Raw genomic sequence first — 16,947 nt, forward strand, 5'->3', positions numbered from 1 at the left:
TAAGTCAATATTAAATACAAAAAACTGCTTAGAGTTTTAAATGTTATAACTGTGTATGTTAATAAAATTTTACTACAAAATGTTAAAGTTAAATTTTATAAAGTTAAATGTCATTTAAATTTTGGAGTGTTGGAGCAACATTTTAGAAAGTTAAATTCCACTGTAAAATTTTAGAAGGTTAAATGGCAGAGTAAAATTTTCAAGTGTTAAAAGTCAAACACTTTGAAGGTTAAATATTACAGTAAAAAATGTATGTGTTAAATGGCAGAATAAAATTTTGGAAAGTCAAATGTTAGAGAAAAAAAATGTAGAGTGTTAGAGTAAGATTTTGGTTTGTTAAAAGTCAAAATAAATTTTTAGTGTGCAAAAACTTAAAGTAAAACTCAGGAGTTAAATTATTTTAGTGAAATTGTAGGCAGTTAAAGTATATTTTAAAAAGGTTGGAATAACATTTTGATGTATTACAAGTTAAGGTAAAATTTGTGTAAATTAGTTCAGTAAATTTTATGATGTTTAGTAATAGAAAGTAAAATTTCAGAAGGCTGGAATAACATCTTGAAGTGTTCAATGTTAAAGTAAAATTCTAATAAATGTTACAGTTATGTTAAATATTCAAGACAAACGTAGGAGGAAAAAAATGCACAAAGAATTTGCATTATACGTTGGACTAAAGTTTTAAGTGTTAAATGTTGAAGTAAAATTTCATTTGGGTAATGTTAAAAAAAAAAAAAAAAAAGTGAAAAACATAAAAAGTAAAATGTAAAATATTAGATGTTGGATAGAAAGTTATATTTTAAGGGGTTTCAATTTTAAATTTCTACTTTAGAATTTATTTATTTTTACAATTTTCACCTTAAAAGTAAAATTATACAAAATAAAATTTTAGCATGAAAAAATTGGAAGAAAAAAACTTACAATCCATGACTGCCAATAAAGTGTAAATAAGCACCAGTCAAAATGAATGTGAGTAAAATTCTCATCAGATACTGACTGCAAAAAAGATTAGGTTAGTTTTCAATTTACTGACTTTTTTTTTTTTTTTTTACAATACTTTAGCTAAAACCTGCCTGCTGCCATCAGGTCCTGGCAGTGAATGTAGGATGCTTTGTAGTCGTGACAGTGTAGGGCCTGCTCAGCCAATAGCGTGAGGACTTGACCCCTCCTTTGGCTTTCATCATCACCTATAAAGACACAACACACACACACACAAACGGACACACACACCACATCAGCTCATCAGATGGCATTAAGTGATCCAGCACTGGATCGATTCTCCTTCATAATAGACTCCTAACTCGATATGATGTAAACTAATAAACATGTATCATCACTGGCCGCTTATGAGCTGGATATTTTATCCTCTTTACAGAGATAATAAAAATGAATGTCTCTGCCCTGAACCGGAATCATCGCATGAGATCATCCGTCTCTAACGTATTCCAAATATAGCTCGGGGAGACAGCACGGCTCCAAAATATTAATTTGTTTGGCAATAAGATAATTTCCTTCTCCCCTGGTAGATTCTTGGACGACTGCTGAAGTGTGCAGCGCATTTGGTTGAAGCTCTTTGTGAGACTCTCTGATCTCTTTGTACACAATCTAATCCGATGAAGAGTAATCAAAACACTCTGTGTACTGTAGATGATGCTCGCGTGGGATAATGTCCTGTCCTAGCATGATCTTGTGATACGCCGCCGCTTTATTTCCGTACAGAAATACAGAACCATACACGTGCTCGTTCAACGGGAGTTACGGTTAAACGATGGCGATGAGGTTAAAAGAACAGCATGATTCCAAAGCAAAAGTCCATAAATGCAGACTCCATACTGAGAAAAAAGGACATCTAGTTTGCTCTATACGCACTTTCAGTATAACGTATTGTAGTGTTGGAAAGCACAGTAGACTAAAGGTTTATACGCCCGCTATTGTAGCTAGCAGATTTTATAAAATAAGTCAAACGCTAAATTATCCAGCTTAAAGACGGCTTGATGCCCGACTCGTGAAGTTCATGTTCACGGAGCTCTGATTTACAGGAAACAGCTTCTCAGTTGCTGCCCTTTAAAAGATTACTTCGATTGCGCAAATTAGAAGAATAGACCAGTCTGGGGAAACCTGACAGTGGCTCACTTCTATAAAACACACACACACACACGGTCGACTTTATTAGGAACACCTTTATATGCAGTTAATCAATCATGGAAGCCTTTTACTACTGCATTGCGCTATTGTGGACACTTCATTGGCTGATTAGATAACTGCATAAATGTGTAAGTCCCAATTAAGTGGACGTTGAATATTGTTAACATGACACAAATGAAATATATTATTAGTAGGGGGGCCATAGTCCTATTATTGCAAATGATTTCTCCATCTTCTTCTTATACAGTACCAGTATAATAAATAATTTTTTTTTTTTTTTTTGATTTTCTCATTCTTATTTATAACGCATTCTGTGCTGATCTGACAGATTTCATATTTGAACAAAAGCAAGATGACAGCTATTCTACCCTAGGTGATTCTCCACCTTTTATCCTTTTATCCATATCCTCCCCCAAAATCCATCTGTTTTTAATTTCCTTTTTATATGTTCGGGAGGGTGTGTGGGGGTTACTGTACCTGAGACCCGAAGAAGTCTGGCCAGCTCCAGCAACAAGGTGGACTGTTTATAGGCTGTGGGACACTGGGTGATGCACTCCTTTATCAACGACAGGCGTTCTTCACGCAACCGCACTGCACCGACAGAGAAAGATGGTAGATGTTTAACAGTTAATAACTTACTTGAATCAATAACTAATTCGGTCTATTTTACAACATTTCATCATGTTCAGAGATCCTTAATAAAAATCCTTGAACACCAAAACACACCAAACTTCATCACATCTCTGAAGTAATTACTAATCAACATTAGTTAGACCAAGCATTAGTACACAACATCATGCAACATTTACAAACGGGGATTTGGCAAAATCTATCAGCCGAGTTCCTGTAACGTGCAAGTGGATGATTCCTGTACTGTTCCCACAGACAGATGCGTCTCTTGCTAAGTGAGCTACAACTTATCCGTCCAAGGATCAGGTGTTCTACTTGCTGAATGTTCATGGGAACAACTGCAGTGGGCTCCGACACACCTCAGCTGGGACCCTGAGGGGCTAAGGGCTTCATCACCTTATTTTATAAATAAAAAAGTCCTGGTTTAATTTGAACGGACCTAGTACAACAGAACCAGAACTTACAGCCTCTGGGGTCATCTAAAGTCAGAACCAGTGAGAACATTTGTTGTACCGAAGCAGAAAACTATCTCTGCGTGGAACGACATCCATTCTGATACACGAAGAAACGTTTACTGTTCTTGATCTCAGTCAATGCAATACTTGTACTGTACAGTCAAACTCGGCTAGTAGTTCCTGCTGTACGTTTACAACAAACCAAATAAGCGATTATTAAACCCTTTGCTAAATACTACCATGGGTGGGAGCATCGGGAACAATGACTTCACTATGTATAAAAGCTAACTAATTATGATATGAAACGCTGTAATTCTTTAATTATAACTAGTTAAACAGAAGATTGAAGAAGGAACCGAACTCAAAAGGAGGACTCAGAGTTTCCACCCGCTCTCCTAATAATCCAGTTCCTCTTTACATACACGGTTCCCTCCACTAGTAATGGTGTGGACTAGTAAACAGCAGGCAGTCATTTTGTTTTTGCTTTTACAGAAGACATTCGTTTTATGATCAAAAAATAAATATGAGACGTACTGATCAGAATTTACCGATTCATTTCCTGATACAGTATGTACATCTACTGTAGATAGTGTTACCTTCTAAACTAGGTATCTTTGGTGACATGGCGCCCGATTTTTCGGTGCTCAAAAGTAGATGAACAGATGGTCTTACAGTAAATGAAGTTAAATTCCATAAATCTTTTTGCATGTGACATGCTTGGAATAACTGCATCGAGCCAGTGACCGAATGACATCAACAAACTGGTGAGCTCTTCTTTTGTGGTGCTTTTCCAGGCTTGCACCGTATCTTTCTTTTGATTGTGATTTCTCTCCTCTTCCCCTTCACTTCAGTTTTCCTTTCAGGCAGTGACATGCTGCTTAAATAGGTTAAGGTCTGCTGATTCACTCAGCTTGTCTAAAACATTGCTACTTCTTCCCCCTGATGACGTCGTTTGTTGTGTTGGCAGCGTTTTCTGGGTTGCATGATGACGTTCCTCCCAATTGAAAAGATTGCCTGTATTTCTCTGTACATTCTACGGATGAATTTCTGTAGACTTCTGAATTTGTCATGCGTGGCTCCAATCATTAGCAAAGGTTTGTGAGAACGTTGCAGAAGCAGTCATGCAAAACCCAAGCTCAAGCCAAAGTCCAAGCCAGACTCGGTTACTCCAGCTCTGTCAGGAGGAACGGGTTAAAATTCCAGCAACTTACTGTAAGAAGCTTGTGGCAGGCTACCTGAAATGTCTGACCCAAGTTAAATAATCTAAAGGCAAAATATCACCAAATACTAATTAAGTGGATGTAAACTTCTGACCCACTGGGAACGCGATGAAAGAAATAGAAGCTGAAATAAATCTTTCTCTGTACTATTATTCTGAAATGTCACGTTCTTTAAATGAAGAAGTGATCCTAACTTCTCTTAAGAGAGGGAATGTTTACTAGGATTAAATGTCAGGAATTGTGAAAAGCTGAGTTTAAATGCATTCAGCTAGGCGTACATAAACCTCTGACTTCAACTTTAAATACCAGGAAATGAAAGCTGAAATGCTGATTTTATACTCTATATGGATACAAGTATTCGCCTAAACCTCCAATTAAATTGTATTCAAATACATAGACTTCAATATGGAGTTAGTCCCCTTTCGCAACTATAACAATGCCTGTTCATTCTGTAGAGCATTGAGGTCAGGCGCTGATGTTGGACGAGAAGGCCTGGCTTATAATCTCTGTTCCAGGTAATCCTAAAGATTCTCGATGGGGTTGAGTTCTTGAAGTACTTTCACACCGAACTCATCGAACCATGTCTTTATAGTTCCTTGCTTTGTGCACTGGGGCGCAGTCATGTTGGAATAGAAAAGGCCTTTTCCTTTGTTAACTCTTGCCACAAAGTTGGAAGCATAGCACTCTCCAAGATGTCTTGGTATGCTGAAGCATTAAGATTGCCCTTTACTGCGGATAAGGGACCTGATTGAAACACCTAAATGCAATAATTACCAGATTTAGCTAAATACTTTTGACCATATTGTGTATCTTAAACACAAATGTCCTCAAAAGAACTCTCCTTGGTACTATTATTATTATTATGTCTGGAGTGAATTTCAGTTCCTTCTAACATGGGTGAAAGCTGAGGTGAGACAGATGGACATACGAAAGGACCAAACCCCTGGCGCATACATGAAGAGTTAAATCACATACTCAAACAGCATTATGGGTAATTTAGGCACTCCCCAAAGTGAACCGAACGCCAAAAAAACGGATTCTGCCTGTTACTTTTACAACATTGACTTGTTTTCAGCCTTTCACGTCATCCTCTCTCTTTCTCTACTGTGTGAAAATGGGCAGAAAACAGGTTTAAACGTCAGGGGAAAAAATGGCAGAAAGATAAAGACAAGGAGAAAAGGCTCGTGCTTCTGTGGTTTTACGAGCCACACACAATTTTGACATTTTTCTTTTTCTTTAAAATGCATCATCTCATTCCTTTTAGTGCTGTCCCTTTTTATATCTCTGACAGCTCCACATTTCACTTCAGAAAAAAAATAATAATAAAAAAAAAGTCGTAACTGTTAGAAAGACAAAAATAAGTAAAAGAAAGATTTAATCAGAGAAATCAGACAGAGACGTACCTTGTAAAGGCAGGACTTTAACCCCGAATTCCTCCAGTTTTGAGAGGGCGCTGATGAGGTCTAATTCTGCTTGGATTGAAGGAGGACAATCTGTGATCAGCTGCAGACATGATCTGCAAACACAGACACACAGACAGAGTGAAAAAATAAATGATTTGTCCAGATTGTATAAACTGCATGAGTTCGGATAATAGACTTTTAAATGACTAATTACATTTATAATAGAGATTCACCGGTCAATCAGCCAAGGAACGGAATCGGCTGGTTTTCAGATTCATCTGGCATGACCGAAGACATTGGACATAACTGATTCTGTGCCGAGTGCACGATCGTCTGACTGGTGCAACAGAAATGCATTTCTAAAGGAGTTACATTCTCAAAAGTTGAGCGTGTTAATCTCGAAACCCACTCAATACACACGCTTACACAGACTCTAAACACCATGAGCTCTTATAAATCTCGAAACAAGTGCGTTAGAAGAACGGGCGTACCTGTGTTAGAAGCTCATAATTGCTCAAGGCTGTGTGGACACTTGAAGCGGTAAAATTGTCGCAGTTTTTTATAATCCTACAGGTGGCGCTTTAAACTATTCCCACAAAAAATAACAAATAGTTACATTATTGAAATTCATTGCAGGCTTTTGCATTTTAGGATTTTTATGAGATTAATTGTGCAGCTCTATTCTGATTCATGAATTACTTAGACGTTAATTAATACAGGTGCAGTAATAATATTACAGTTAAAAATACTATAGAGATTGAAGTATCCGAGTTAGAGGTAGAAAAATGAAGGCCTAAAAAAACCCGGAGGAAACCCGGAAAACCTGGAAGAAACCCACCAAGCACAAGGAGAACTTGCAAACTCCATGCACACAGACCCCGAGGTGGGAATCAAACCCGGACCCAGTGGCAACAGTAATAACCATTAGCAGCCGGTTTAAGGTCATGCCACAGCATCTCAATCGGATTTAAGCCTGGCCATTGACTGGACACTTGTCCAGCTGCATAACCCAAGTGCGCTTGAGCTTAAGGTCACAAATTGATGAAATTGTCAATCTGAATTTTCTGGTAAAGTGCAAAAATCATGGTTCTATCAACTACGGCAACTCATACAAGCCCTGAAGTAGCAAAGCAGCCCCAAACCTTCACACTACCACCACCATGTTTGACTTTTGGATTGATGTTGTTTTTATGACATGATGTGTTAGTTTAATGCCAGATGTAAAAGGACACACACCTTCCGAAACGTTTAATCTTTGTTTTATCAAAATATTTGCCCAAAAGTCTGGGGAATAAACAAGATATTTTTGGCAAATGTGAGACAAGCTTCTTGGTCAGCAGTGGCTTTTGCCTTGGAACTCTACCATGGACGCCATTTTGGCTGCAGATCTTTAGATGTTGTTCGACGTTCTTTTATGAGCTCCTGAAAGAGACCTTTAGTAATTTTGAAGAACGTCTGGAAAGGTTCACCATTCACAAGTTTTCTTCGTTTTCTGCATAATGGCTCTCACTGTGGTTCACTGATAGTCTGTAACTATTTTCAGACTAATACGTGACAATTACTCACCAGTTTTTGACATTCTTTAGATTACGCTTTTTGTGTTGCCTTTACTTGGGTTATCTTTGTGTAATATTAAAATTCGTTTGACGGCCTGAATCATTTAAGGGTAACAGATATGCAAATGGTAAATACTTTTTCACACCACTTAATAATTTACTGTACTACAAGCCTCTTTTTGGCCAAACAAACGAGAAGAAAAGAAGTAACAGGCAAGTCAATATAAGGCTTTTCTTGGCTCTTATTCCAGTAAAGGTTCTAAGATCTACAAGGCCAAGGAAGACGTGCACTCTGTCCAAGATTTAGTGCAGTCCATTAGACAAACACAGGCACGGTGAAGGACCAGAGCCAAAGTAGAGCAAACAAATAGCTTAGAGCCTTTACTGATCCTTCTCACTGCTTATGCTAAAGCCTGTTTTATTAGGAAACAGTGATGATGGAGTAAAATAATTCCAACACGCACCTCTACACCCTGCTCTTACACACACACACACTTGTTTCTTTATTTATATGGATCTAATCTACAGTACAGCCATTCTCAACAAATGCATTTCGGAGAAGTAAAAGATTCTACGCTGTGTTTTCCTGAAAAATCCACTGCATTAATGATTTAGAGATGTTTAGCATTTTTAATATAACGAAAAATACTCCTATCCTTGTTGAAAAATGTTTCCAATAACAGCTAAGCAGACGATAATCATAACTACATTCTCAGACAACAGTGCATTTTTATTAATGCTTTCATAGCACCGTGTGTATTCTGTTATTGTATTACTGTTGCTGTTTTTTTTTTTTCCCTAGAATCAAATGGTTTATTTCGTAGCTAACAAACAGGAACCTTACACTTAGAGGCCACTTTATTTAGGGCCACGTGAGTGCACTTTTGTTCCCAGTGCATTCGAGTGCTTTTAACCGCATGTTGTTGATTGTGCTGATGCACTGATCAGAACTGAAGACGTGTGTTTCAGGCGGTACATGGCTGCAGGTAATCAAGAAATAAAAAAAGACAGGAAACTGATTTGTTCAGCAACAAAAAAAGGAATAAATAAATGAATAAAATAAAAGCTTTTTAAAAGGCCGAGATGAGGCACAGAGCTCAAAAGCAAGTGCAGGTTTTATTCAAAATTCACAAAGTCAGTTACTGTAGCAGCACTACCTACAAGCACACACAAACACACACACAGTTTGCAGTAGTGGTTTTTCACCATTATGCCAGAACACTGTGTGAACCTAATTTTGTGCTGTGATTGTGCCACAAACATTTTCAACAAAGATCTCATTTTATTCAAGAGTGTAATTTTTTTTTTGCCTTCTATTCTTGAAGTTTGGCTGATTTTGTTTGTAAGAACACATCATTCAGTTGTTGGAGGTTTGCATACTCTCATCACGAACATGAAGTAATGCCGATAATGGACATTTGATGATTTCCTTGGTCTTTTTCTGAGGAGGTATGATTATATACCATGTTTAACAGAGGAAAATCTCAAGAAAGTCAGATAGTCAGAAACAACCCAGGAACCACCAAGGTGCAGACCTGTCATGACTTGGAAGATGCTGGAACACCAGGGACACAGCCGCTTGACAAACCAGGCTTACATCAACATGGACTTCCTGAAAGTCTGCTATCAAAGAAAGAAAAATCCACACCCTCAAGCTTAAGTAAAGTCTTTTTAAGTAAAGCTATGTAAACACTGTACACAGCAGCTGTGAAGCATGGTGGTGGTAGCATCAGGCATCAGAGCTGTTCTGCTGCTAGAGGAATTAGCGCACTGCACCAAGTGGATGGAATAATAAAGAAGAAGGAGGAGGACTACCTCATATTACTGGAGCTTGATGACTTTATGTGCTGATCGGCTGCACATTATTAACTGACTGCATGATTAATCCATACGTGTTCCTATTAAAGCAGCTGACTGATTCAAATTCCCCTGGCTCTGCTTTTGCTGTGATTTGAAACAACAGAGGATAAATTCAGGTCACGATTTACAGAAGAAAAAAAAAAAGAAAGAAAAAAAAAACACTCACAGCGAATAAAAGTGTTTTGCAGTCATTTAAACTCTAAACACACTCCAGAGCCCCGAGATGTTCCTTAAAACAGAACGCTTTTGAATAAGGAAGGCAGAAAAATTCTGGCCTTAAGTGCCTCTCGTGTCACGCACTCATTGATTATATCGTATCGCGCTTCCCATCCCTCCATTTCTGCCAGTCTCTCTATTCACAGACTGAAAGGTCTAATTATTATGACATTACCCTGCAAATTTGTGTCCTCTGAATTTGTTCATTAACGCGACTGGTCTATACTCATGCTGTCTTTCAGGACATGTGTGTGTGTGTGTGTGTGTGTGTGTGTGTGTAAAGATCTTTACGATTATTCTTTTCTCGCCAAACTATTTTTATCATAGTTCTTTTAGGAGCTAAAATATTTCGATTTGGGTTAGTCGCCTTAAGGTTCGTGTGTAGCGTGAATGAGTTAACCTTTCTTAAACTCGGTTAAAAACCTGTGCGCATGTGTGTGAGCGTCTGAATAGCTCTTGGTCTGGTCATCAGTGAATGGGAGAGATGATGGCCTAATTACTGCCCTACTTTACTTTTGAGTGCGAAAAACATCACTCCGGGAACAAGGCTGTTACACCAAATCATGAGCAAAGACAACAGAAATGAGAAACTGAGAGAGAGAGAGACAGAGAGAGAGCATGCAACTCACACTTTATCAGAGTTTAAGTGTGAGGTTAGAAAGTAAGTAAAAACTAGACAGAAAGAAAAAAAACAAGAAAGCGAGAGAGAGAGAGAGAGAGAGAGAGAGAGAGAGGCAGTGACATTAACCTGCAGCCAGACAGGAAGAAAGAGGCTAAAGATCAAGGTGCAATTCAGCAGAGAGCAACAGAAAACGAGAGAACGAGAGAAAACAAAGCGAGAATGTAAAGATGGATGGCCTGATACTTGGTTACAGAATGAAAGCAAGAAAATAAAAAAATACAGAGTGGGAGGTTACAGGGGGCTGAACACACTTGACAATAATATGGAGAGGAAAAGGGAAAAGTATTAGCACACACCTGGAGAGAAAGAGAAAGTCGCAGTGTATATAGATGAATTTCTTTCAATTAAAATACCCAAAGCAATATGATTGTACATTTTTTATTATTGTATCTATATTTATATGTATATTCTGTTGTATGTTCCCTAATATAAATAAAATGTAACCGACATACAAGAATCTCTAGTGGAATCACGTAAGGAATAAGTGGAATAAACGCCAGCCGCCTGTTTTTCCTTCACAGCACACGCGGTGATTTTATCCCTCACATACGTAACTCTGATCACAAGGCTGAGAGCGAGATACAAATCCTGATCTCTTCTCCTGATCTTTACCGTGCCAGGCTGATGCAGGGGTCGCTGAGGGTGGCGGAGGAGTTGAAGTACTCGCGGGCGGAGGCCAGTGCCAGGTCCACGCTGTGGGTGTAGGGCACACGGGCCGCTTTAACGCGGAAGGAAGGGCCGACTGGCGGAACCGGTCCTGAAGAACTGCGCTGCATCAGCTGACCAGCCAGGAGCACATTCTCCTCCCGACCTGAACACAACAAACTCTCCACAAACACCTGTAGAGAGAGAGAGAGAGAGAGAGAGAGAGAGAGAGACAGCGGGTAGAGTGTGAGGACGACAGAGAGACAGTGAGACAGTGAGAGATGGAAGATGTAGAGAAAAAGAGAGAATAGAGGAAGAGGGAGGTTAGACAGAGGTTAGCAAGAATAAAAAAGTGTAGTGTATATATTTTATATGTATATGAAATACATTTATTTATTTATGGGTTTTATATTATTATTATTTATTGTTTTCTTTTATTTTTTATATATATATATATATATTTTCTTAAATACACACACACTATCACACTTTCTTCACATACTGTATATATACATTTATTAGGACAATAAAGGTAAAAGAGAGAAAGAATACAATAAAACGTGCAAAAAACAAAAATAAATGATGAAAACAAGCACAGCAGCTAAAGGAGCGGTAATTAATCACTCAGTCCTCTCACACTGCTTCCAGGAGCCATATGGAAACTAGTCTCTCTCTCACACACACGCAGGCACACACACACACACACACACGCACGCACAAAATGGTATAACACTCCACACTACTGAATAAATGAACATGACGGAGAACATCTGCCACAGGTGGGGCAGGGGAGGGGGGAGGGAGAGAGCTTTAGGGTGTGTGTGCGTGTGTGTGTGTGTGTGTGTGTGTGTACAGTATGACAGGTACAGCGGATGTTCTGTATGTCAGTGTGCCGTCTCCTGTCTAAGACCTGTGTGATTTAGAGCTCAGATGCTGTGAATAAACAGAAGAAGCTCATTACAGGATTTCACTCCGACTCCAACGTGAAGGGACCTGGCGCTGACGGAACTGAAATACAGCGATATACAGTAGTACAGGAGTCGAACCTCTCAACATCGTGTCATCTGCGAAAATACCGCCTGAGTAAAAATGTTTTATTTTTGTTTAGCTTTTTCGATTATTTTATAACTTAATAAACGAAAAATATTTAACTTCTGCAACAACTTGAAAAAATTGCTCACTTGGAAATAATTGAAAATTAATTGAAAGCATAAATAATTAATTAAAACTAACAGATTTTTTATGTTGCATCAGACTATCTGAATAAATAGATCTACATGAATATGAATTACATTTTACTTCTAAAAAAGATTTATTATTAATAAAAATGTAATAGATGTTTTTTATTTTGAGCTTATTAATTGAGTAATATATATATATGTGTAAATTTGATTTGTATTATATGATTACACAAATAATTAATTCATTATAAAATTTTTGGACTTATAGTTTGGACAAATAGTTTAATGTTATATACAGTAATGGGTTAGACGCAGCGGCGACACCACAAACATAGACACGAGGTGAGGTCCTACAGAAAACTGGTAATTTTATTGGCAAAGGGAAGAGTTAAATAAGAGGAAAAGAGATGCACGTGGGCATGTTTGTGGGCCGTTGGCATGAGGGCACAGGCTGGCGATCGAGTGGCAGAGAGGGCCCACATGGGCAGCGGCTCCTGTGAGTTTACCCCTCTCTCATGCCACTTCTCGCTTTAGCGTCCGCCGCGTGACTCTGCTCTCTGGACTTTCAGGACCAGACAGACCTTGACCTACAGTACACCCCCCGCTGTGTTTTATAACATGGAGAGAAGCCTGAGATCCAATAATGAGGATTAATCACCAGCCGGTGCCCATTCCCACGCCCCCCCCCCCCCCCCCCCCCCCCCCCACACCACCAAAGGAGGGGAGGCTGCCTACCTAGTCTGCGCTGGAGTGAGAGAGGGCGGATAGACGATTTAGGCTCACATCACGACACATATGTATTGCTAAAGGTTCATAGTTTCAAGGATTTGCTTGAGTCCTCAAGCATTTTTTTTATTATTATTTTTACAATGATCAGCGTAAACGTGAACGAAAATGGATCGTTCTAGCTACGCAGGCTATGCTAAGGCACTACATGTGTGACAAAAAAGCTGGTGAAACAGTTAAAAAAATATTTCAATGGGTTAAAAAACAAAAACCCACTTGATGTGCCTACATCAGACACCACATGTGTCTTGTGTCAATGTGCTCTCCTTGGGATAAGGAGCTTAAATCTGGTCTTTCTCCATACCATTCCTCTAACCACCGCTGTCTGATAGAAATCTGTATTCTCTCTATAGTCTGTTCATTTTCTCTCCCATATTGCCTTCCTGTCTGTCTCACTTGACTGGACTGGCCTACAAAAAATATGAACCATCCAGCCAGAGCGCGACACCCAGATGATGGAAAGAGAATGGGAGACACACAGACACGGAATATTTTATTACCCGCACGCTTCGGTGTTTCATTTCAAACCACGCATCACAGAGGAAAAAAAGAAAAAGAAATATTATGAGCACCTTCATTAGTCTCCATTACTGGAGGCAATATCTGCAGCGCGCGTTATCCCTAACACCATAATGCGGTTAACTCCAATTACGCTGCAAATGAAATATCAACTCCCACTCTGTCTGCGAGCCAATGAGCTGAATCTAATACCCGACTCATGAGGGGAAGGAGGGACGATTGTGTTAGGTTACTCGAGTTTGGACAAATTCATTAGAAATTCCTCTACATGCGAAGCGCTCCAGCGAGAAGAGCGCTGTCAATCAAAGCAGCCGTGGCACCTATCTGAATCTGATTTGACTGCGGTGATGAAGAGCCAAGATTTTACACGAACATCAGTGTAACTGATATCACTGGGTTGGTTATTAGCTATGATCATGCTCAATTTAAAGTCCAGGTTTATAGCATACAGCATACGGTTTCCATAGCAACACGGACGTAATGCAAATCTAATTAACAAACCTACAGAAAGTTTATAAGTAAAAATTATATATAGTATACAGTATACACACACATACGTGCTGTTATTCGATTAATTTAGGTAATCATTCATAGCCTGTGATTAATCATGATTAATTACAATTTTAAAATACTCAGATTTATTAGTATTATAAATATAAACTGCAATGTTGGAATTAGGAAATGCATGACAAACTGGTTAGGGGAAACATATTATGCAGTTTTATAATATCGTAAACATTAACATTTAACAAAGGTTGAATTAAAGTCTCTCCAAGGGAACCGGCACTGCATGCAGGCACGGCTCGAACCTGGATCCTCAAATCTGAAAATCGACGACCTAGAGCCTTAGCCACCTGGGCCAACACACACACACCTGTTACATTTAATGCATTTTTGTAAAAATAGTTCCCATTAAAGGTAGCTTGAGCAAACAACTTTGCTTTTTTTAAAGAATTGGTATTTATTATAATGTGCAAAAATGTGGCGACATTATTGTTTTTTTATTCATTTTAGATTTATATAAAAATTTATTCGGAAAATCACCATACTTTTAGCCATAATATACAATTAAGTTTGACTCGTGGGAATATATCCTCTGTTAAATCATCAATATTGTTATAATAATCAGAACTGGCATTAATTTTATGATTGCGCTATACTCTGATTAGTTCATGAGATTCAACTTTTCCAACAATAAAAAGAAAGGTTTTAAAGGTATATCCTCAAAAGGTATATATTTAATGGCCATTAATGATATCCTTAACCACAAACGAAACCATTTTCACTGCTAATGTTAAACAGCGGAATTGGACATTTTCTCTTTATCATCAGCATTAACTCAAACATGACATCATTTTAAATCTATTTAATCGTGTCACATTTATGATATTCCTCAGTAATAAAAAAGGTGTTTAGACCTTCCTTTGAGCTGCCTGTGATGCGACTTCAGACCATGACGCTGTATTTATTACTATTTTCAAGTTATTGTTTAAGTTACTTTGTTGAACATAGGCACACTGTAAGGCCAGCGCTGATTGTTTGTATTGCGTGCTGAAGCAGGATGAAATTCAAGCATAGTCATTTTGAGAAATAGTGATACGTACAGCACCAGAAAACTGGTGTGACACATTTTTAGGAGCATTTTGTAGCAACGGATCCATATAGTGTGGTGATACAAGTGTTATTTCATGATGATCATCCATGATTTTATCCTGTTATGCTATAAAAATGTATGAGAGAGTTCAAAACAATGTGCATCGTTCCAATTTCATACACCTGCCACTTTATTAGGAAGAAACAGACAGCTGTTGCTGGGCGCATTTTGGAGTGATGACTTACAGTAATACTGTACTAATATATATGATGTGCCGCTCCTGTGCAAAATGTGTAATGATTGGCAGGCCTGGTAACGGTAAATATCAACAAGAAATGTCACTGGATAAGTGCTAGAATCTTCACATCACACAATCCTACATCAAACTGAATAATGAGGGCAAGGCAACAATGCATGTCTAATGAGATGCGTAACAAGCGTGTAAATGTGTGCGTAATACCTGGTGGCAGGTGGCAGGCTTCAGGCAGGTGTAGACGTTCTGCTGCATGTCCAGGAGATCCTGCAGTAGATCTCTCCACACACTCTCACTCACTGGTGGATTTCTAAAACCAGGAAAAATGCATAACTAATTGAAGCATACTATAATAATAATAATAATAATAATACAGTGAAAAGTAATCTAACTGATACACTCACTCACTCATCATCTATACCTTGTATGGGTGTGTGCCAAACCATCGCAGGGCACACATACACACTCACACACTCATTTAGGCAAATTAGCCTAATTTGCATGTCTTTAGACTGTGGGAGAAAACCGGAGTACCCGGAAGAAACCCAGAACATGCAACACAGTCCCCAAGGTGGGAATCGAACCCAGACCCTGGATGTGTGACCACCAACCACTAAGCCACCATGCCGCCTTAAATTAAACAACGTAATACATAAGTAATAAAACACTTGAAGTGGTTTAATATATAAAACTAAGACTATGTTACAAATATTTTACAGTTTTCTTGTTTCTGAGAAGAAAGTTTAATTTCCGTTGAAGTTTTATTAACTGCTCATGCCTAAAGTAAATTAAAAAGTCCCATTTTCATATTCAAACATTTCAAATAGATTCAGTGCTGAACGAGAATTCTCTAAAACTTTAAAGAATCTTCAAGCACTTTTTGCATTCTAGAATAATGCTGGATCGAGAAATAGCACATATGGAATTAGGAAATGAAGTAACAACAACAATAGTCAACAGTCAGGTGTTATTTTAAGACATGAAGGTCAGCTGTTCTGAAAAAATTCTTGCAAGAACAGTATTGTCAAGTAGAAAAGAAATTAAAATCAGGAAAGACCATGGAATTAGAAGGTGTGTTCAATCTTTTGAAAGTGTGTGTGTAAGTGTGTGTGTAAAAGGGAACACATTATATACTGTAGTGCATGTCTTACTTGCGTCCAGTGTGACGGGTGAGTTTGACCATCAGCTGGTGAGCCTCCTCCATGCTGGTTTGACTGTTTCTAATGTATGAAATTGGCTTCTGTAGGCCATGCTTCTCCAGCACCTCAGCAACACTGCATGTTCGCATACAAGCACACGCACACAGAGAGGGAGAGGTAAACTTCATGTTAGCCAGTAGGTCAATCAGCCTATCTATTCATAATTCCATTGTTCCATCATCCACATAACATCAAAAAGTTCCCAAACTTTTGTCTATTCATCAAATTCATACATCCACGTCCATATTTCTGCTATTCACCTAAAAACCTAATCAATCCATCCAGTCGGTCAACCAAGTCAGTCCATCCAGTCGAGTCCACCAAGTCTACCAGACAACCTACCAGTCCATCCAATTGATCCATTTAGTCAGTTCTCTTAGTCAGTCAATCCACCCAGTCAGTCCACAGAATCAGTCCAAGTCCACCAGCCTACCAGTCCATTCAGTTCTTCAGTCAGTTCTCATAATCAGTTCACCAGTAAATCCAACCATCAGTTCACCAGTCAGTCCATACAGCCAAATCCACCTAGTCAATCCACCACCATGCAATTCTCTATTCGCTTTATCTAGTCAGTCAATTGATCAATCCATCTGCCCGTCTCTTTAATTA

The 16,947-nt window shown here is 38.5% G+C and overlaps 1 protein-coding gene across 1 annotated transcript in view; it reads right to left on the bottom strand.

Moving 5' to 3' along the window:
- The window catches only part of nbas (NBAS subunit of NRZ tethering complex), a 200,577-nt gene that overhangs the window by 103,493 nt on the left and 80,137 nt on the right, over positions 1–16,947 (bottom strand). Inside the window, exons 28-33 of the mRNA XM_053480280.1 lie at positions 16,291–16,413; positions 15,347–15,449; positions 10,774–11,000; positions 5,848–5,960; positions 2,617–2,730; positions 1,068–1,181 (exon numbers count right to left, since the gene is read on the bottom strand). Coding sequence (XP_053336255.1) covers positions 1,068–1,181; positions 2,617–2,730; positions 5,848–5,960; positions 10,774–11,000; positions 15,347–15,449; positions 16,291–16,413 — 794 coding nt within the window. The remainder of the gene's footprint in view (positions 1–1,067; positions 1,182–2,616; positions 2,731–5,847; positions 5,961–10,773; positions 11,001–15,346; positions 15,450–16,290; positions 16,414–16,947) is intronic.

Source organism: Clarias gariepinus, chromosome 2, assembly GCF_024256425.1.
Source record: "Clarias gariepinus isolate MV-2021 ecotype Netherlands chromosome 2, CGAR_prim_01v2, whole genome shotgun sequence".
NCBI lineage: Eukaryota > Metazoa > Chordata > Actinopteri > Siluriformes > Clariidae > Clarias > Clarias gariepinus.